Consider the following 21,653-nt stretch of genomic DNA (forward strand, 5'->3'; position numbering starts at 1 on the left):
ACTACACTTCTATGGAAAATGTAATATATGCAGTCTTCACACTTTAATTTTTTTATCGTAGTAATCATACAAGCTGCTCAAGGGCTGTAGACAATTTTTTTTGTTTCACGCTTGTGTTTCCTCTGTTTAGCAGCAACATCAATGCATTTATTCACTGGTACAAACATGTTACAAAATTGAAGTAGAAGAACGGTATTGCAGGCTTCCTGTGAGGTGACATTTCAGTTTCACAGAATGCTTAATACCATTACAATCCTCACTGTAACATCATGCAATACCAGCTGCATTTCCCTCTCACTTTCTTTGAAGTTTTACTTGCAGATCAATAGGATTAGGTCAACCAGGAATAGCTCCTTTGTAAATGCTAGAGATTTATACTGCGAACTCAACGTGCGAAATTAAGAATAAAGGCATTTAAAATCAGGGATAAATTAAGGGTTTGTCTTCACCTGATTTTAATGCAGTTGTAAGTGAGCTCTCTTGCCTCAAGCTGGATAGATGGGGGCGGCCTCCCCAAAAGTGAAATACCTTTGCTGTGAGCCTGAGGCGATAAGCCCTGCTGAGATGCGGTCAAGCTGTGCTTGGGTTCAGCATCACCCGTACGTTAACTGCCCAGCTTTCAGGCTGGAACTGGCTCATGGTCAGCTGGTTTGGAGTACAAGCTTGTGTCTGCTTCCAAAATGCTCTCTGTACCTTTTCCGAATTTTGCTCTTTGCTGCTTTCTTTGAGATCCTTGATGTTTTGTCCAGCTCTCACATTTGGACTGGGAAACTGTGCATGAGGCAGAAGGGGAGTGCAGAGGTAGCAGCCATAATGTGGAAACAAAGAGATGATGTTTCTAAGGTACCTTTCAAATAAGAATGGAAAAGATCCCTCTACTCACAGAGATGAAGGGGCACCGTTTTGTTTTTTTTTTTATCAGTTGCTAGGCTGAAAAAAGAGGTAAGTATAATCTTTCCCAAACATGGGAGAAACTCATACAGAGAAAGATTTCTGAGAGCCAGAAGTGAATATATTCTCTTCTGGCATTGGTAGAGTACAGCCTTCATTTTTGTTCAAAACATTTGTATGTACAAGATGAAGTACAGATCTGGACTTTGTGGAAATTTATTGTGTGGCTCCCTGAAAGAGTGGCAACCACAGATGAAAAGTGTGACAAGAAGAAATTTCACAGACCATTTGCAAGAGTGTTTGCGTAATACCACAAAGGGCCACTAAAATGTAGGATCCTTTAATTGCACACTGAACCAGTGTGAGAGCATTAAAATCATGTGAGCATTTTACTTCTGAAAGTTTTAATTTTTTTTTTTTTTTTCTGTTTCAATCAATTTAGATCTGGTTGCACTGCCTGATTTCGGAGCAGGTGCTATGGAAAACTGGGGGCTAATGACTTTCCAAGAATCATCACTGATGTACCTCCCAAGTGATAAATTCACCACCAGAAAAGCAATGATTGCCATAATTGTGTCACATGAGCTAGGACACCAGGCATGTGGTAAAAAATTCTGTACATTTATTTGCCTATGAGGTTGTGTCCTTCTGTTTGCTGACAATGCGGTCACTGATTAGTAGAAAGAAAAATAGTGAAAGAAAAATAGTAGGGGGTGTGAGCATGAGAGTACTGGAAGACTATTTGTTCATACATCGCACAATGTTAAAAGCAGATTCCGTCATATTGCAGACTGCATACTGACTGCACAGTACATTGATACAAAACTGTTAATGGGCTACTTATTTTTTTCTTACACAGTACCTGAGTGCCATACTGGAAAATACTGTAGGGATGGCACAGTGCTCGCTATACACAGTATACTTAGTACTTCGGTGGGAGAATTAATGGACTTCATAAGTATTCTTTTGTAGTGGCAGTGCATGTACATATTGCAAAAGGTATTTGTTCTTCTGTAAGAAGCAGCCTGTGGTACGACAGAACAAAATTAACATGATCACGTTTTACACTGTAGCTGGACCTTTGTCCAGTTTTCATAGAGATTTTCCAGATTTTTCTTATTTGTTTTGGATTTATAATGCAGTTTCACTTTTTTATTGACTGTGTTTCATTTACAGTTGTTTGCCAGAGCAACAACTGTTTGCACTTAGTCAACAAAGTTAGCGAAAGCGTTTAACTTGGCTAGTGCACTTGTATGCCTTTCTGACAAGGTCTGTAACTTTTCAGACCTTCAGATGAGCAGAGTGTTTTTATTGCAGGCCAATAAAACAAATGTCACTACTTAATTAAACTTTTATTTTAAAACAAAGTTGTAGTTCAAATTTTTAAGAATTAACAAATAAAATACAAATACACAAGTGATCAGTTTTTTTGTTAAATATGAACTGCCAAATATGAGTACGTAGCAGCTGTTGTGGAAGTTTTATAGCTTGCCAGGATAGGGATTTGCTGATTTTGGAAATGGTTGTTTCCCCCGATCTGTTTATCATTCCCCTGACAATTTTCTTTTGTTAAGAACATGGAAAAATGTTTTTGTAATTGCTTGATAAATGCCCTACTTGTAATCATAGCCTCATATGATCTTTTAAATATTTAAACTTTATTGCGAAGTGTTTAAAATTAAATAGAGTAAAAGAATGACGTAAAGCACTGACATCCATATTCAAGGAATGAAATTGTAGGTGAAAAAATTAAAAAATAACTGCCTTGAACCTCTGACTTTTTCCAAGGTGCATCTTGTTCTACTGAATTTTCACCATCTGAAGCAATATTGACCATTTAATTAATTTGATGTGTTGATTAAATATTAAACAATTAAATAAAGTTACTTCAGCATAGGTATGTGTTTTTAACCTGCAAAAATGAAAACAGCAGTCCAAAGAGATGTTGAGACATTTTTTCTTTCTATTTAAGTGGTTTGGGAATCTGGTAACAATGAGCTGGTGGAACGATCTGTGGCTTAATGAGGGACTGGCATCTTACTTTGAGTACCTGGGAGCTACCTTTGTCGAACCCAAGCTTTCACTGGTAAGTACTAACACCGACTGAAGTAAGCTAAAGTAGCAAAGTTCCAGCACGTACGAATAAAAGGAAGGTGCAGGATATGGGATATAATTAATCTGTGGTATTAGTAACGTAACTCCCCTGGCAAACACTGGCAGGTCTTGATTCTTCCCTGGAAGGTCTCCATCTTCTGGGGCTGCAATCGTACCCAGCTCTCCTGCAGCTGGCGCAGAGGATGCCTGGACAGCTGTGATTCTGCAGCGAGGAGTTGGTGTTCTGCCCTAGATCTGTCACGTAGCAAACCCCGCTTTCTCTCCTGGCTCCTGTAGCTGATGCTTGGCTTCCCTGCCAGTCTAAGCTCTTTTCCAAGCATCCCATACCTTAGCTGTCTTTACCAAGCAGTGACTTAAGTTGGGCCATTTTGAGTCTATTTATCACGCTGGGTCCATGGGTGTCTGGTTGCGGATAAGGCAGATATAATGCACATTGCTAATCCAACAGCAGGGTAAAGCTCCTCCCCATTCTGCCCAAATGGGAATAAACATAAATCCCACAGCGTGTTAGAAGACTCCATCATTACACTCTGAGACAGGAGGACAGGTGTGCTCATTGTAGCCATGAGATGAGGTGCACTCACCCGTGCAATCATAAATGCCTCTACACGGTCCCCTCAGCTCCTGAAGAAAGGAGGACCGTTTAGTCTGGGCAGGGCTGAGACTGCAGTCAATCCAGTCTGCTCTTTATTTGGCTCAGATGTAATACCATTCATCACTTTCCTTTTCTAATTCACCTAAGTACTTAATTACATGCTTAATTGGAAACTAATACAGGCATGTCAAACAAATTCTGTCAGGAGGATTTTTAGGTCATGGGATATGCTAACCTTCTGCTTTGAACTTCAACAATAGCTCCCTTTATTCTCTGTAATGCGGTGTTTTAATATCATTGAAGGGTGTAAAGGACACCAAATTTTAAATTGGAAATAAATCCTTGTCTCCTTTTTAATTTTAATCTTTTTATTTAGAAGCTTGCCTTTCTAAAAATCAACAATCACCATTTTATTTATGTCCATAAAGTGAATTTTAATACCAGGCAGTAATTCCATTTGATAAATTACAGTTATGTGATGTGCCTCAGAAATCCAGAGTAAATTACACATGTGTGAGAGCACAGGGCTCTCTTGTGCAGTCTTGTGGGGCATGCATGTTCATGGAATCACAGAATGGCTGAAGTTAGAAGGGACCTCTGGAGATCATCTGGTCCAACCCTCTGCTCAAGCTGCCTACAGCCAGCTGACCAGGACCATGTCCTGGAGGCTTTTGAACATCTCCAAGGATGGAGACTCCACCACCTCTCTGGGCAACTTGTACCAGTGCTTGGTCAGCCTCACAGTGAAAAAGTGTTTCCTGGTGTTCAGAGGGAACCTCCTGTGTTTCAGTTTGTGCCCATTGCCTCTGGTCCTGTCACTGGGCACCACTGGAAAGAGCCTGGTTCCACCCTCCTTGCACCCTCCCTGCAGATATTTGTATACATCAGTGAGATTCCCCTGAGTCCTGTCTTCTCCAGGCTGAACAGTCCCAGGTCTCTCAGCCTTTCCTGGTATGTGAGGTGCTCCAGTCGTTCATCATCTTTGTGGCCTTTGCTGACCTCTCTCCAGTAGCTCTGTATCTTTCCTATACTGGTGAGCCCAGCACTGGACCCAGCACTCCAGGTGCGGCCTCACCATGGTTGGGTAGAGGGGAAGGATCACCTCCCTCAGCCTGCTGGCAATACTCCTCCTAATGCAGCTCAGGATACCATTAGCCTTCTTTGCTGCAAGGACACATTGCTGGCTCATGTTCAACTGGGTGTCCACCAGGACTTCCAGGTCCTTTTTCACAAAGCTGCCTTCCAGCTGGACAATGCCCAGCATCTGCTGTTGCTTGGGATTGTTGCTCCCCCGGTGCAGGACTTTTTCACTTCCCCTCGTTGAACTTCCTGAGGTTCCTGTCAGCCCATATCTCCAGCCTGTCCAGGTCCCTCTGGGTGGCAGCATGACCCCCTGGTGTATCAGCCACTCCTCCGAGTTTTTTGTCACCTGCAGACTTGCTGAGGGTACATTCTGCCCCATCATGCAAATCATTAATGAAGATGTTGAACAGGACTGGAGGCAGTACTGACCCCTGGTGTACACTGCTAGTTACTGGCCTCCAACTGGACTTGGTGCCACTGATCACCACCAAGTTATAAATTGAACCCTGAAAATTAAATTTTACACGCAGAAAAATTGGTCAACAAATTTGATCCCATTAATTGGAAGCCTGTGTTCTTCTTGAGAAGCAGAAGTGCTCAAAGTGGCCTGCAGTTTTTTAAAAATGTAGGGCTTTCTTCTTTACCGTGTAATGATATCGTTTTCCATCCCATATTAGTACAGATACTCAGCTGGGGGAAACTGGATCATCTTTTGTGTTATGGTTTGAAAAACCCATTTAGACGATTTGTTATTTAGACAATTACTCTGTCACCTGATGACACCTCCACACCTGGGAAGGGGAATCGGGGAAAACAAGTAAACACGAGGGTTAAAATATAAATAAATTTAATAGGATAAGAATAAATAATTAACAATAATGCTAAAGAACCAGTATCGATCCTGATACTGATATAAAATACACAGGGATTATACTCAGCCCATTCTACCAGCAGAAAGCTGTGCACTCCCAGCAGGGGACACTGTCCCACAAATGTGGGGCACTGCGAGCGCTACGGCTTTGGGAGGAAGGGAAGGGCTCAGGGGTCCGGCCCCAGGGCAAGAAGTTCTCAGGATGGCAGCCATCAAGGGAGAGAGAGCTCCTCAGCAAACTTTCTGATTTGTATTGAATGTGCCATTCATGCCATGAAATAATCCTGTTGGCCAACTTGGGTCAAGTGCCCGGGTCTCGTTCCTAATCATCCTCGCCCTGGCAAGACCTTGAAACCCGCGTACCAGAGCTGGCTATAAAGTAAATATTTTAACGAGTTCAGACACTAGAATCTTCTAAAAGTGCAGTTTTCCCAAACATTAGAAGAAAAATTAATCCTGTGTCGCTCAAACCAGGACAATTTGTAAAACAGAGAACTGCACTGGTGTACACCAAAGGAGCCATTTTCCCTCCATATTTCTCGCTGTGTGATGGCAGAAATGCTGCATGGTTAAACTTTGCTATCCTCAGTAGCTTAGTTTTTAGGTTATTGATCAGGGTTGTATCAGGAGAACAGAGAATATAGGTGGAAGATGCTGCCTTATTGATGACATATGGATGTAAATGAGGTATGGGTTTTCAGTGTTTGTTCATTGGCTGATTAATATAGTTGTCTTATTTTTCTCTGTGGATTGTGCTGTAATTGTCTTTGTCAGGCCCAAGCCCACTGTCTTCTCAGATGTAAAATTTTCACTGGTTACTAATGATGCATGTGGAAAACGTTAGGATCAGGTGTACGGTCCCTTTTACTCATGGGAAAGTTAGAGATGGGGGGAAAGGAGTGTTCCTTGTTTACTGCCAGACTATTTCTATTAGTGCTGATACCATAATCTGCATTCTCTCCTGAGAATAAGTATTTTCTGTTCAGCTCACTTAGATTTGTCTTTTTCTTGCAGGATAAAATCTTCTATGATCATGTTGTACAACCTGTCTTAAGTGAAGACAATGAAATAGGAGTTCGATCACTGTCAGAGAGTGAAGACAAGATCAAAGGATCATTTTCTTTAATGTCTCTGTTCGACAGCATCACGTACAACAAGGTTAAAAACTATAAAATTCTTCCTGATTCTTGTATATTGTGAATTAATGGTACAAAGCAGGTTTGAATTACAATGTTTTTTTAGGTTGTTTTGTCATTCAAAATTTGTTTCTGCTGCACACACAAATATACTGGATGTTGCAAATCTATTTGGCTATGAAAGAAACGGTGAAAACATTTTTAACCTCCGTGAAATATGAATCGTAGGAGTAGCCTGACTAACTTCTCTGAAATATAGTTTAAAAAAATACTGCAGTAATACTTGCAATAATAACTCATGTTTCCTCATAGCTTTTTTTTTTTTTTTTTGTACTCCAGGGGGCTTCTATTACCTGGATGCTTTCTGGTTTCCTGACTGAGAAGTTGTTTATCAGAGCACTTACTGTAAGTTTGAAAAACTAACGCCTTGATCTTGATTTATAAGCTTGAAAATTAAAATTGTACAAATTGCTGTTTGCTTTGCTGATGTTTTTCATTGAACCCTCATGAATTCTGATGCTTCTCTTTGTTTCCATACAGTCATATCTGAAAGAATTTTCCTTCTCAAATGCTAACCAAGATGATCTCTGGACTCACATACAGATGGTACTCATTTTATCTCTAGTATTCCTGCTCTTGTGTTTGGCACCGTCCAAGTTTAGGGCATATTCTGTTTGTAGGAGACTGCACTGGAATTTGGCTATCCCTAGTGCCGTCTTTCTCTCACATAAAATTTGCTTTGCTGGCTCTTTCGGCTAATGTCTTCACAAGTGTTTATTCGGCTGCTTTACTGCACCTGAGATCAGTGGAGAAAAGTGCAAGGAGTAGAGAGATCAGATGGGAAATCAGGGCCAGGTGGAGTTTTGGGTTTCATGGAGGTTGCCTAAGCCTATGTGAAATTGCATAGCCTGTTCTTCTGGAGCTTCAGTTTTGCCAGGCCAGAGTGTGTGATGCTCAGGCCTTGATAATCAGAGGTGCTGATATGTCACAGATCCAGCAAAGTCTATACGCAGGGCAGTAGCTCAGCGTTTAACACTTTGCTGATTTTGGTAGAAATCTGACTAAGTAAACAGATGCTAATAATAGGTTTATTTTCTAAAACTCTACTTTCCTGTTCCTCTACAGAAGGCTTCCATTGTGTGGCAGACTCAGCCTTAGGTTGAGAACAAGAGTGCCACAATTTCAGATATGCAAGGCTGTCACATCTTTTAAGCCAGCAGAGGCCGTACCAATTCACACTAGTTGGGACTCCAGCTTAGTATCTTTTTCAATTTGTCTTTACTGTTCTTTACTATAGTAAGAACTTGTCTTTACTATACTTAAAAATCTTTGTGTTTCGGCATCTTTATTTGAATGAAATTAACAAATCAAGTCTGTCATAGCCATACAGGTGTGTAAGTATATTAATACCGAAAAGAGAAAAGTTAGCAGTCAGTTTATAAGAATAAGAAATGTTATCTCAGTATTTCAAAATTCCTAAAAAGGCTTATGCTGTCTTTATTATAATGTCAATAATGTTTGGACTTTGGTACATTGATTTTTTGCATAAATCAAAGGCCATCAAACTGCAGTTATATTTTCTCTAATACGTTAGACTAACCCCTAGAGTGTTGCTGAAGGCCTATCAGTAAGCAATTTATCATTACTATTTCTAATTCCTGTTTCTCTTGCAGGTTGTAGATGCACAGGATGAAGTTCAGTTGCCAGCATCTGTAAAACAAATAATGGATTCCTGGACATGCCAAAATGGGTTCCCAGTTTTAACATTAAATCTAACGACTGGCACAATCAGTCAGGAGCAATTTTTTAATAAAAAGAATGAAAACAATACTGATTCTTACAAGTATGTTTACCTTGTATTTTTATTGTGGTTTTACCCTATTTTTTGCAGGAAACTCTTCAGTTAGGACATGTGTTGACTATCTGATTTTTTAACTTTATGTTTTTTCTTGTCATGAGCTGTCAAGTAAAACCTGCTTGAGACTGGAGTTTGCAATAGTTCTGCAAGCTATTTGTTTTGCCAAAAGGTTGCTTTCCTCTGGAGTAGTGACTTTTCCAGCCACGTAACAGCTTCGTAAGGACAGACACAGGCCATGAATAGGTTGCAGGAGTTTTGCTGGCATTTTCTTCTTTCCTCATCCCTCGGTTGTATGGACTAGGGACCTGGGTGAACCCTGCTGTAGCTTCTCTCCAGTGCACGTGTTCCCAGTCTCTTCGGCTTGGCAAGGATAAAGGGGTTGCATTTAAGTACTTACATAAATGAGCCCTTTCTCAGAAAGCGCTGAGTACCTGACACACAGCTCCAAAGTTCCTGTCAGCGAACGTTGCCGTGTGCCTGGTTCTTTTGAAAGCTGTGCTGCTTATTTAGGTGCCTAAAAACGGTGATGGAAGGACCTGCCTTTGGTCACCCACTTTGGAAACTCGTGGCTAGAGTTTGAACTTTCAGCAGCTGTCATGAGCATTGGGTTGCATGGTCAGGGCCCATGAGATGAGTTCTCATGGAGGGGAACAGTATAAAGGAGAGCAAGACCCAAAGCATTCTTTGCCTGGGTGCTACTGTTGGTCATACACACAGCCAAAAGAAATTTTGACGAGAACCACAGAGTTCCCTTTGCTCCAAAGCTCCAGGGATTGCAGAGCAGTAGTACATTCAGCATTTTTGGTAAGCTCAGATAAGGAGTTCCAAGTTACAAATGTTAAATCTTTTACTGTAGTTAGCGAGAGGCAACACCATGTGAATGTAAGAAAATCCAGGACGTGTATTACAGAATTTTTCAGGGTTTTGAAGCTTTCATCTGTTTTCCCTTGGAGTTTTACATTCCCTTAGAAAGGAAATTACAGTTGTATTGCTTGCCTGGGGCCTATTTTAGTAAATAGCCTTCTGAAAAGGAGCTGTACATTCTCCAGAAATAGGGTGAAGTGTAGTAAGTGAGGAGAATAAAATTATTGCCTGAAGAAGGAAAGCCAGAGCACAGAGATACAGTGGTATTCAAATACCTAGCATTGAACAATGTTCTCGATATGAGTGCCTATTTAAAGCCATGCTAAAACTCCCTTATCTTTGATGAACCAAAGTGCTGATTCAGGGTAAGTACCACGATCTCATGAGCTTTTGTGCATCAGAGAGGAGAGAAGGTAGATGGAGTCTCTTGTAAGAAGAAACTCATCTGCAATATAGTTTAGCATCATCTGAGAGGGGTTTTTGTTTAACATAAGAATTAATCTGTTTTGTTTTGCTTTGTTAAGTAACACATGGATTATTCCTGTTTCTTGGATGAGAAATGGATCATCACAGCCCTTAATATGGCTAGATAAAAGCAGCAGTAAGTAATGTATTTGTTCACACGTGCTATTTTCTCTCTTTTTCAGGCAATAAGACAGCTTGAGTGATTGTTTCACAGTATATGGACAAGTAAATAAGCAAACAGTCGATGTTTATTCCTCTGAATGCTTTAAAGTTAAATAAACCAGTGATTGCTAAGGTGAAAAATTAGAAAATTTGCAGAAAAGAATTGTTAGGCAGTACTTGCTTGTAAGGACTAGTGTCGTGTGCTTAGCTTGCATTATTGAAGTAATACCAATGCCGTTTCCTCAGCCATCATGTGACTTAAAAGCTACAGAAGTTATCAGAAAAACCCATCAGGTTGCATCTGCCTGAAGGGACTATGATAAAGTAGAAATTCAATCTTTAAAACACATTCCACTTGTGTTTGAAAGCCATGTATCAAGCTTACCAGACGGTATTCAGTCAAGGAACTTGCATTCACATTTTAAGATTAAAAAACAATAATTTTATTTTTGACTTTTTGATGCATAAATAAACCAAATGGTTTCTTACAAAGGCAGAAATGTTAAGGGTAAGTTTAAATTCAGTTACCATTTTGTTCCTGTGATACTGAAATGGCTTCTAGTGGAGAACTGTTACGTTGTTATTCAGAGGTATTCATCAGAACGGTTTTGGTAAATGAAAATGAGGGATTTGGTACATAAAACAGTTTTAACTTGAATTTTGGAATAGTTGCTGCAGTCGCATAACAATCCATAAAGAGGAAACGTCTCAAAAGTAATTTCACATATGTGTATTTTTGCTGCAGAGAGGTCTGCAGGACTTAACTTACCTTGCTTCTAAACCGGTTAAATTAAACTCCAAGGTCCAAGCTGGGCTGCTACCAGCAGCCAAGCGTGTCCATCCCGCGCTGCACTGCACAGTGTTAAAAGCCTGTCCTGTTGGTGTAGGGCTCCTCAGGCCATGTCCACATACGTAGCTCCTGCCCATACAATCATGTTGGTCACTGTCCCTGGGTGAGATGTCTGCACAGCGGAAAAGGACGCACTGGGAGGGAGGGTGGGGCTGTTATGGCAGAAGATGTTTCACTCAGCCTGGGGAGTGGAGGAGCATAGTTTTGCTATTTTAGCTGGATCTAAAAGTGCCCTTGATGATTAGCAGAGCATTGAACCAATACGCCATTACAGGGGAAGTACTGCTAGTGGCATATTCTAGACACCCACTAGCTGTTTTTAAATAGGTAAGCCAGTATCTGTCATGTGCCGCTTTTCCATCTCATTTAACTTGGTGACTGAGGATGAATCCTGTAGCACTTGCTCTGTCAAAACACACTGAAGTCTCAGTCTTCTATTGGGAGTAAAGCAGTGCTGGGTCTAGACTGCTTACCGATATTGATTTATTGTCTCAAGAGAGTTTGCCTTCTTAAATCAGGATGATTGTAGCCAGTTAAAGCAGCATTTGAATCCTTTTCTGATGAGGCAGGCTGCAGCGGCTCCTTCAGATGTAGGCTACCAGGAGCAAGTAATCAGACAAGCACACATAAAGTAGGTGAGATGAAATGGGACTGCAGGAGGAAGCCTTTAGTGAGTGACGTAACTCAAAAAGACTACAGGACTATTTTATTTAAAATAAAAATTTTTTATTACTTGTCTCTTGCATAAACTTAGCTGTTTTGCTTTCCTTGATCTCCATTAATGTGAATACTGGTAGGTGGTCAGTTCAGTTCTTCTGTGAGGTCCTGAGCATTGTGTGTTGGAGCAGCGCTGGGAGCAGCAGATGTGCTGGGGGTGCATGCCCTGCAGCAGGTATGTGAGGGGTATTGCTCTTCACCCAGGCTGTTTATTCTGGGGTAGCCTTTCTGAGCTCTCCCGGCTGCCTGTGAGCTAAAGGGTAGGAGCAAAGTGGGTCTTCAGCCTCCCCTTTGCCATCTGAAGGCGCTCAGTACCGGAGGGGTCAGTTGCTTGTTGACATTCTTCTGCTGCGCAGAGCAGAGATCACAAATGCACCACGCTTTTGGGGAATTCTCTTTGAGTCCGGCCTCAAACTGAGAACCTTAAACAGAGAGGCACCAAGTCCAGTGTTTATAAGTGCATGAGGATTTAGCAGTGCACGGAAAATAAACCGATACATTTTAATGTCACTTTACAGACGTATTTCCTGAAATGCAAGTGTCAGAGTCAGAATACGACTGGATCCTGCTGAATGTAAATTTAACTGGATACTACAGAGTGAACTATGATCAATTAAACTTAAAAAGACTAGCACGCTTGCTTGAAAATGATCCAAAGGTAAGATCATATTTGTTTTCTTAAGTTTATAGACTTTTCCCAGGTTTTCCTTCTTGCAGTTCTTACCAGTAATCCCATTGATGAAAATCTGGAATAATGAGAAACTCGTGTATCACATAAGAAGAAATGATCCCCTGTTGCACCGCTAAAGTCACTGGCAGCTTTCCATAGTGGAAGAGGAACAGTCCCAAATAGTTTCACATAAGCATGAAAAATGACTTTACATGAGATGGCATGCTGTCTTCAAAGTTGTCTTAACAGCTTGTCGTTCCTCCAGTCTCTTAAATTTGGCTCAAAGAGTTATCATTATGGATGTGTAACAGAGCTTTATCTACTGTATCTACTGTTCAGTAACCATGGTGAAGGATAGCTGTGAGAAAGCTTTTTCTTTCCCCATTTCCTCAAACCACAATATTTCTGCCAGTGAAATTTCCAAAAAAATAAAAAAAAAAATCATCTGACTTGGTTTTTTTGGTTGCTTGGTTTGGGTTTTTTTGGTGGAGATTTTTCTTAGAAGTTCCAATCAGTTCTACTTGGGCTCTTTCAGTCCTCTGTAACCACTGCAACTCAGAGTAGACTTCAGCCCACCTCACTGCCACAGCTTGGGCTGAAGGTGAAAGCAGTATGGAACAGCCTGTACATGTGGGTTGCCTGGTACTTCACGTTGTTTAACCCTAGAGTGAGACAAAGGCTGCAGTAGTAATGTCAGATCATTGCTTTTAGTAACAACGGTGAGAAAGCTTAAGCTTTCGGCATAATAGTAATCAGTGCAGTCAGATGACTTCTCCAGAAGGTCTAGACATGAGGTTGGCTGATCAGGGCATGTGGTGTGGCTAAACCTTTCTACAGCACACTGGTTTCCTTTCTTCTAGGGTTTTTTTCTTTCACAGCAAATCTAAGGCAGCAGGAAATAAGGTCTGTGCTGACTTGGGCAGCTGACTTTTTGGCACCGGTCAGTGGGAAGGTTCGCTCAAGCAGCGGCCGAGCCGAAGGGGCATGGAAACAGGGAGGAGACAAGGAGGGACCAGCAGTGCTTGCGAGAGCACCAGCTGTAGGCAGGGCTTCCACGGCTCTGCCTCGCTTACTTAATTTATGATCGTGCCAGGGACTCTGCTCCTGACTAATCTGAGCACGTATTCTGAACTGAAGCCTCAAAAGGAAAAAATGTACCAAAATGATATATACTAGGAGATTTTTAGGAAATGTAGCATTTCCGTATTTTAATTTTCATTATGGCATGCAAATAAAAGGGGTCTTGAAATTCCGTGCTTAATGTACTGTAGCTGTTTATTTATATGTCTAAATATATTATGTAGCTGTAAATTTATATATTTATCTATATAAACATTCCTAAAAGCACGTAACTTCAGCTTAAAATGCAGGATCCATTTTATCATAGAGTCATAGAATGTGTTGGGTTGGAAGGGACCTTTAAAGATCATCTCGTCCAACCCCCCTGCAGTCAGCAGGGACATCTTCAACTAGACCAGGTTGCTCAGAGGCACATCAAGCCTGGCCTTGAATGTCTCCAGGGATGAGGCCTCCACCACCTCTCTGGGCAACCTGTGCCAGTGTCTCACCACCCTCAGTGTAAAGAACTTCTTCCTAATGGCTCATCTAAACCTACCCAGCTCTAGTTTAAAACCATTGCCCCTCGTCCTATCGCTACATGCCCTTGCAAACAGCCCCTCCCCAGCTTTCCTGTAGGCCCCCTTCAGGTACTGGAAGGGGCTATAAGGTCTCCCCGGAGCCTTCTCTCCTCCAGGATGAAATGATGATGAACAGAACATTATGATGTTCCGTAGAAGATTTTGGCTTAGAAGAAGTGTTAAAGACTTGTCTTATCCTTCTGAAACACAGTATAGCTTTTTTAAAGTCTTAATGACATGTTTAGATCTATTAACGCCACATGAATGCTTTCTGCAGGCTATTCCCGCTGTCAGCAGGTGCCAGCTGATAGACGATGCTTTTGCATTAACACAGTAAGTATGTTTTGAATACGTCATGGAAAATTATTAAACTACATTATTGCATTCAACATTGCTAATTCTGCTTCATTCATTCCTACCCATATGTGCCTTGTAAGAACAACAGATGTTTGGAAAAAAATGGTGGAGAAGTATTTAATCCATTATTCTGTCAGTGCTGAGTGATTTCTTTCGAAATTTCTTTTAACTTTTGTTCCAACTCTTAGGAAATATTTTAAATAATGGCACTGTCATGAGTTTTTTTAGGGACTAACCTATATTTGTTGTAACAGAAAAAACGATTCTGAACGAACATTCTGAATTTTCCTTAATTTATTCTGGGCTGGCTCAGCTACACTGTCCTGCTTCACTCTTAACACCTCTTTTACTTCCCTCGCTGAAGGATGACTTGGTTGTTCGCGCCTGTGGTGCTAGAGAGGTCAGCAGTCGAGCTGAAGAAGCAATAAATATGTCTGTGCCTCAAAGGTACCAGAGATCCCAAACGCATCAGACACCCATGATGTGGGAGCTCGGGGAGGGGGTGGCCAAAGCATAGTGCCTCCCCTCAGGCCCCCTGGAGGTCGCTCTGAGAGGAAGAAGTAAAAATTCCCATTCCCCTTCTCATACAAATGTCCTTTCTCATAAGAGAGCTCAAAACTCCTATTTAATAAGGACTGTAACTGCGAAGTTCAGAACTGTGGTCCTTTGTAAATACAGTAGAAATGTTTCTGTTCTGGAGGCGAGGGGCTTTGGAATTGGAATTTTACTGGGAAAAAACCTAATTCTGTGCTTATTCCACACTGAGGCACCAAAATGCCATGCTGAAGTTGTTAATTCCACAAATAGTGTGCACGTGAATTGTTTGATTTTTTACAAAAATGTGTATTCCACAAAAGAACCTGTAATGAAAATATGTTGTTTAGCAATAAAAATGTATTATAACTTCAAACAGTGCTCTTTTCCGTCATTTGTTCTAGTGAGACTGACACATGCTGTAAAGGTGCCTGTACTGTATCCTGCAGACACAAGCAGAATACAGTCTGCGTACTGACGTGATTGTCTTATCGCTTTCATAGTGGCTCTGTGCTCTGCAATAAATGTTTTGAGAGTTAAATCTTAAAAGCACCGTTGTTTTATATTTATTTTATTTTTCCAACGGCTTTTCTAGGTCCCTCTCCATGCAGTATCCTGATGTTTTATTGTCAGTTTCACAAATAAAAAGATATTCATGGTAGGTAATTAATGTGAATAGGTATGCTCGAGTATGAGGGTGTTTTTATTTTCAAATAGGTTTGGCTACATGCAGATTGAAACAGCTCTTGAACTAACAAAGTACCTTGCCAGAGAAGATGAACTCTTCGTATGGAATGCGGTATTGTTAAACCTAGTACCCGAGAATTTGGAAGGTACTCTGAAGAACTATGAAGTATATCCACTTCTAAAGGTATCACCTTTTTTGTTAGTTAGCAAAGATGCTAGACCATTCAAATAAATGAGACTAAAATGAATGCTTTTTAAAGTCTCAAAAATGTAACGACGACTATGATGGGTTGTTGTTCCTTTTGCATGTTTTTCTCTTTGCATGATTTTGTCAACCTTATTGTTTTTTAATAGGAGGAGGTACTTATTGCTACATCTTCAATGATAGATATAATTGAATCTCAAGCAATTCTTATTGTAAAGCAGAAGTATGTTCATATACGTGATATTAAACTTCATCCTAGGTTTTTGTAAAACTGAGGATCTGGAAAATACAGCTATCAGTCAGTAGTAAATAGTCAGTAGGAAGTAATGGGAGTAACGCTGCTGTGTGTAAAGGGCATATAGTATGTATGTACTCTGTGGTTTGTGTTGTCTTCAGTTCGTCTTCATGGAGAGAAAGAAGGAATTGGGTCTGGATACTAAATGAGATGATTTGCTCCCATATTTGAGCTACCCGAGATAATACTTATTTATTTCCTTGACTTCTATTTGAAGAAGATTTCACTTTTGTTTAAAATACAATCCCACAATAGTAGTTCTATTAAGTTCTAAAAGTAAAGGTATATTTAAAATATGGGAGAACAATGTCTTTTCTATTGAGAAGTTCTTTTTCTGTCTTTTTCTCTGAGAATGAGCATTTGTTTTCTTTCGCAATGAGTTCAAAGTGATGTGAAATGCTGACTTGCCAGTTTAAATGAAGGTACAGGTGTATTGAATTTTAAACCAAATTTATATACTTTATTTTAATGTGCTGTGTTGTCAAGAAATTAATAGTGGTAAATATTTAGGAAAAATCTGAGCAAGTAAAGAAAAATACAGTAAAATAAAAACTTGCATCTAAATTAAAGTAATTTTTCTTTCCCTTCTTTTAAAAGAAATACCTTTTAAAGAGAATGTTGCCAATATACCATTATTATGCAGGTTTTATTCGTCAAAACATTGATGCTTTGGAAGATGATTATTTTGCTCAGTAAGTATTCTGCTTTTCTCAAAAGTTTGTTCTGATTTGATTTGATGTGATACGCTGCAGTTTGCCTCTATAAATTTAAATACAAGATACGGGAAAAATGCTCTAATTAGTTTGAATGTAACTGAATTGTTATTTTTACTGTCCTAAAAGTGTGCGTTACTTAAGATGACACTTCCAATGAAACCGCACTACCAGGATAGTTTGGGATATCTTAATTCTATTTAGTGAGCATAAAAGATGGTAGTTTAATGAGCTCAGTGGTAGATTTTGTTTATTGGGGAACAGGCTCAATGGGCTGCTGGAAGTTGGGGGAAAACTGACAGCAATGAACTTCAGATGTGATTTATAGATCAGTCCCTACAACTTTAAAATAAACGCTACTGTAGCCAGTCTTGAATGTCAGAGCGATTTGAAGTAGATGCAACTAGTCTTTTAAAATTACAAAGAGGGATATAAACCACGCAACAAACTAAGAAAAAATATAGTTCGTTGGCAGCCTCACTAATGTCCATGAATATTGATGTCAGGAACCCACTATTGGTAGGTTTTGGGTTCTTCTTTTAAATTAAACTTCAACTGTTTCTAGCAGAGGTTCTCCTGAGTTAACAGTATGATGTGCTGAAACTGTGCTGGTTGAGCACAGTTCCATTAGTCCAAATGTGGAATACGTGTCTTTTATTCTTGCTGTTTTGGCTTCCCTTCAAGAGTGTATTTGGAGAAACTTTTTGCAACAGCGTGCTGGCTGGGCCTCCAAGACTGTTTGGACCTGTCATCTGAACTGTATGCTAAGTGGATGGACCACCCCGAGTACAAGTAAGAATGATAATGTGCTCTTAGAGGTGTGCATGTGTAAGTGAGGTGGAAAGTTGAAGGGCTTTTCCACGGGGGAGGCAGAATGAGAAACGCTCCTGTACACTGCTCTGCTTTCTCAACAGAATGACAGAATTGAAGCCTAACTGTGCCCCCCTAACCCCTTCCTCTTCCCCAAATCCCAACTTTATAATGATTTCATAATTATTGCTTTTTACATAGACCTCACAGCCTGGCAGACGCAGATTTTTGCCATGAAAACTAATATCTGTTTAGCCGCATAACAGGTGGACCTCAGATTAGGGCTCATATCCCATATTTTCCAGTCCCTTTGCTTCAGTACAGCCTTAGGGTTATCGTGTACACCAACTCTGTTTCTAAGCTGCTTTTAGCAATACTGAGTGAAGTGATGTTTGTGTGGTACAGGCATCTGCCCATGGTGAGCCCATCGGATTGCCTTGCATGTTCTGTAATCAGGTAACGAGGTGCAGGGAACAGCTGTCAGTTCGTATGCTGATACAGGATCCCAGTGGTCAGGTTCCTGGTCTGTGAGGATGGAGTCTAGGCTCTACCAGGATCAGACTTTCTGTATTCGAGTATTGCGTTGTTAAAGACAATTTACGATGTGTTGAACTTCTTATTCTTTTTTCCTCCTTCTTTCTTTTGATGTTTTTCTATGCAATAGCCAAATAGTATTGGCACTGGTGAGTGAATATTTAAACTTTTTTTTTATTATTTGTCTTAGTGGTAATAAATATTTTATTGTTACTTGTATCTTTGTTGATATATGTAGTTGACAAAGTAAACTGAACTTGCACTTTTATGTTTGTGAGTTTTTTTAAATAGCTTCATAGTGATCATCCTCATAAAAAGCAAATTGTGCTTTGCAGTTAAACTGTAAAGTTTAAATAGCCTCAATACATTCTGTTATGTTCCAGAGAGAACATTCTTACTAACCCACACTAAAAGCAACAATGCTATGCTGAATCCTGAGGCTGTTTTCAAAACAGTCGCCTATCTTCCCCTATCAATAATATTTGAAATATTTTTTTTTCCTGGTGGAATACTACGTAACTTGTATGAGTCGAAGAGCTGAAAAGTCTGTGAAATTAGATGGAGAAGATTGATTTCGTTGTCCTTCCTGGCACTGAGATGAGTTCAAAGGGACTCTCCAGCCTCACACTTCCCATGGCTAAAAGTGTGGAAAAAACTATTAATTTTATTAAATGAAAAAAATCATCATGTTTTAAGGAAAAAAACCCATAGGAGATAGGACACTTCTTAGGTTTCAAATGAGAGATCACAGTTCCTGTTCAGTTAAAGACGAGGCTTTTCATCTGCTGGATAGAAAAGGAAAAGGGCACAATAAAATTTTGGCTCAGACTTCACAGACAGATGATCCCTTTATGTTCTCTATTCTGAGAGCAAAATTCATAGCAGCACACTATAGCTGTTCTGCTGCAGGTGGAACCCAGCAGGATTCTCACATCTGTGGAAGGGAGTAATAACGTGATCAGCTTTCCTCTGAATGTTTCCAAACAGTTCCTGGCAGAACATAACTGCACTTGATACGGTGGATTTTTATCTGTTCCGTGAGGTAACAAGCCAAGAGCTGTGATTCTCAGTTTTACTCTGTTTTTGCTTCTAGGAGCGAAGTGGAGATAGAGAGCTAAATTAATGTATTCTCTGTGGTGCTGTTACTGGCTTGTCTTCTTTTGAAAGAAGAAAATTAGTCTAGAGGGAGGGACAATGTTGCTGTATGTTTTAGTTATTTACTGAAGGTAACCATATACTCCTGTTGCCCCCAAAAGTTAAGAAATCACTATGTCACTTCTGCATTGGTTCCAGGAAAGCGACGTAAAATAATCCACCCTCCTTCCCAGCAGCTTTTTGCATCTTCCCCGAGATCCAGAAATGGGAGAATCCTGGCAGGACTGCAATATCAAACCACACAACCACTCCCAGAACAAAATATCAAGATTAGTAAGACCCACCCCTCAGCTCATAGAACCTCAAGCTCCAAAGTCCCTCTGGACCACAGTGGACTTCCTCTGTGAACTATATAACATAAACCACTTCAGGACCACCCTAGATGTCCCAGAGTAGGCTGCAGCCAAATGATACACAGAGCTTGTCTCTTTGCTCTTCACCCACAACAACTCCACACTCAGTAACCAACGTTTTCTTGAAACTATTGCTAGCTGCACTAGCAAAATAAATAGCTGTATTTTAGCCAAAGCAGCTTTACCCTGTTATCACCCTACCGTGGCCTCTTTCTGCAATGTTATGAAATGATTGTTAAGCAAATGACTAGACGCTGTAACTCAGATAAGATCTGTCATGAAAGGATTCCTTGCAGGACTGTTCTTTGCCTTGACATAACCACTCAATCTCAGTAAGCATCATTCCCTGTGGCAAATCCCCTATGTTCCAGCACACATCCAGGTAAATGAATCCAAATTATTCTTTGCAGTAAACATAAAATGTGCCCATACTTTCTGTTATTAGGCCAGTGAAATTCCCCACCCACAATGGGAGTATCAAAATCCCTGCATCTTTTTTCTTAACAAGTGGTGTCTGCCATTCAGAACACCCAACTATCCCCGTCACTCCCACTTAGTTTCCAAAGTTTATAAACAAGTTTTCTCTACCTTTTGCTTTGAAGATTGCTGTCATATAGCCTTTTTTCTGACTAGTGTTTTGTCTTTTCCTGCTGGTATTGTCGCCATTTTCTCTAGGATGGTCTAGTGAAATTTTGAGGAAATTTTCCTCAATTTATATTTAAATTTTAATTATCTGCTTCTGGTTTTGGGACTGGAGAACAGCTTTTGTGACCAGAAACTTGTCTGGTTTTCCCAGTCTATGTCCTGATCTAATGGAAGATAGTGTTTACACTTCTACTTACAATCTTGGTCTTTGGTAATGCTAAGCAGATTAACAGTATGCCATCGGGATGTTCAGCGTTTCACGTGTAGCAATGGTACCCATTCTCCTACAGAAAGTTAGTCCAGAATACCACTAATGTAAACTGTTTTCAGATAGTCTATATAGTGGAATACTTTGCTATCACTGGAAAGGGTTGAGAATGTCTTAATGTCAGGGTCACATCATTGCCACAGGAGAAAATTTCTGTCCAGCCTTTGCACATGAAGTAGAGTATTACACTGATAATGTCGTCATTTAATTTCTGTTACGAAATTCATTGCCATCTTGAGGATTGTCCCCTGGGGTGGGGGGGAGTTATAGGAGGCTGAGTGTTGCATGGAGAAATGTTGCTTCTGTTTCCATTTGTGATGCACGTGGCTCTCCCTGCTGGATGCATTCACCCAGAAAACTTTGAAAAGACTTGTCTGGGGTGATGTTTATATGCATCTGTACCCTCTTTAATGGTCTGATCTATGTCTTAATCTGTGATGTGAAAAAGTGTCATTGACACTGTATGTACGCAAAATAGCTTGACTCAAAGGTTTTAAAATTTATTTTGGGTTTTCCTTTAAACTGCATGCTTTTTAAATGTTTAAACCATGAATAAACCCTCAAATTTCCTAGCTTTATTTAGATTGCTGTTTTATATTTCCTTTCTTGTGCATCTTTTAACTGTAAATAAACATTCATTTTCAGTTATGCGTTAACTGCTGGTTTTGACTTTTAATCATATATTGCTTTGCAGAATTCCCTTTTTGATTAGAAGAACGGTCTGCTGCTATGGTGTTGCAGGGGGAGGTGAAAAAGAATGGAATTTTGCATGGGAAATGTATAACCATACCGACTCCACAAAGGAAGATAAAGACATCCTGCTCTCTGCCATGAGCTGTGCTAAAGAGTCATGGTTACTTTACAGGTGACCTTGATCAAACTATATCTTTCTGTATGTAGAAGTATATCACAAGAACACAAATTCTGCACTGTGCAAACCTGCTAGAGGTTAGCCTGCCCCAGAAGCATGTGTCTTATAGACCACTGGAAGAATTTTAAAAGTTTTCTAACAGAGAAAGTACGATAAAAAGGCAATCACAAATGATCCTTCTGCTGGTATAACAATCAGATGGTAATAACTGGAAAGGGATTTCCTGAGCTGGTAACCAGCGTCTCGTGTCTAACACTGGGCCTGTCTTCTGTTAGTATATCTAGTGACCTTTTCTAACTAAAATTATACTTC

At 40.2% G+C, this 21,653-nt stretch overlaps 1 protein-coding gene across 1 annotated transcript in view; it reads left to right on the top strand.

The window, feature by feature from the left end:
• The window catches only part of LVRN (laeverin), a 39,885-nt gene that overhangs the window by 13,409 nt on the left and 4,823 nt on the right, over positions 1-21,653 (top strand). The window contains exons 5-17 of the mRNA XM_063320422.1: positions 1,334-1,488; positions 2,864-2,977; positions 6,570-6,713; positions 7,031-7,096; positions 7,232-7,297; positions 8,365-8,534; positions 9,938-10,014; positions 12,126-12,265; positions 14,192-14,247; positions 15,523-15,676; positions 16,590-16,684; positions 17,390-17,497; positions 21,165-21,335. Of these exons, the coding sequence (XP_063176492.1) occupies positions 1,334-1,488; positions 2,864-2,977; positions 6,570-6,713; positions 7,031-7,096; positions 7,232-7,297; positions 8,365-8,534; positions 9,938-10,014; positions 12,126-12,265; positions 14,192-14,247; positions 15,523-15,676; positions 16,590-16,684; positions 17,390-17,497; positions 21,165-21,335 (1,516 nt within the window). The remainder of the gene's footprint in view (positions 1-1,333; positions 1,489-2,863; positions 2,978-6,569; positions 6,714-7,030; positions 7,097-7,231; positions 7,298-8,364; positions 8,535-9,937; positions 10,015-12,125; positions 12,266-14,191; positions 14,248-15,522; positions 15,677-16,589; positions 16,685-17,389; positions 17,498-21,164; positions 21,336-21,653) is intronic.

This window comes from Chroicocephalus ridibundus, chromosome Z, assembly GCF_963924245.1.
Source record: "Chroicocephalus ridibundus chromosome Z, bChrRid1.1, whole genome shotgun sequence".
Taxonomy (NCBI): domain Eukaryota; kingdom Metazoa; phylum Chordata; class Aves; order Charadriiformes; family Laridae; genus Chroicocephalus; species Chroicocephalus ridibundus.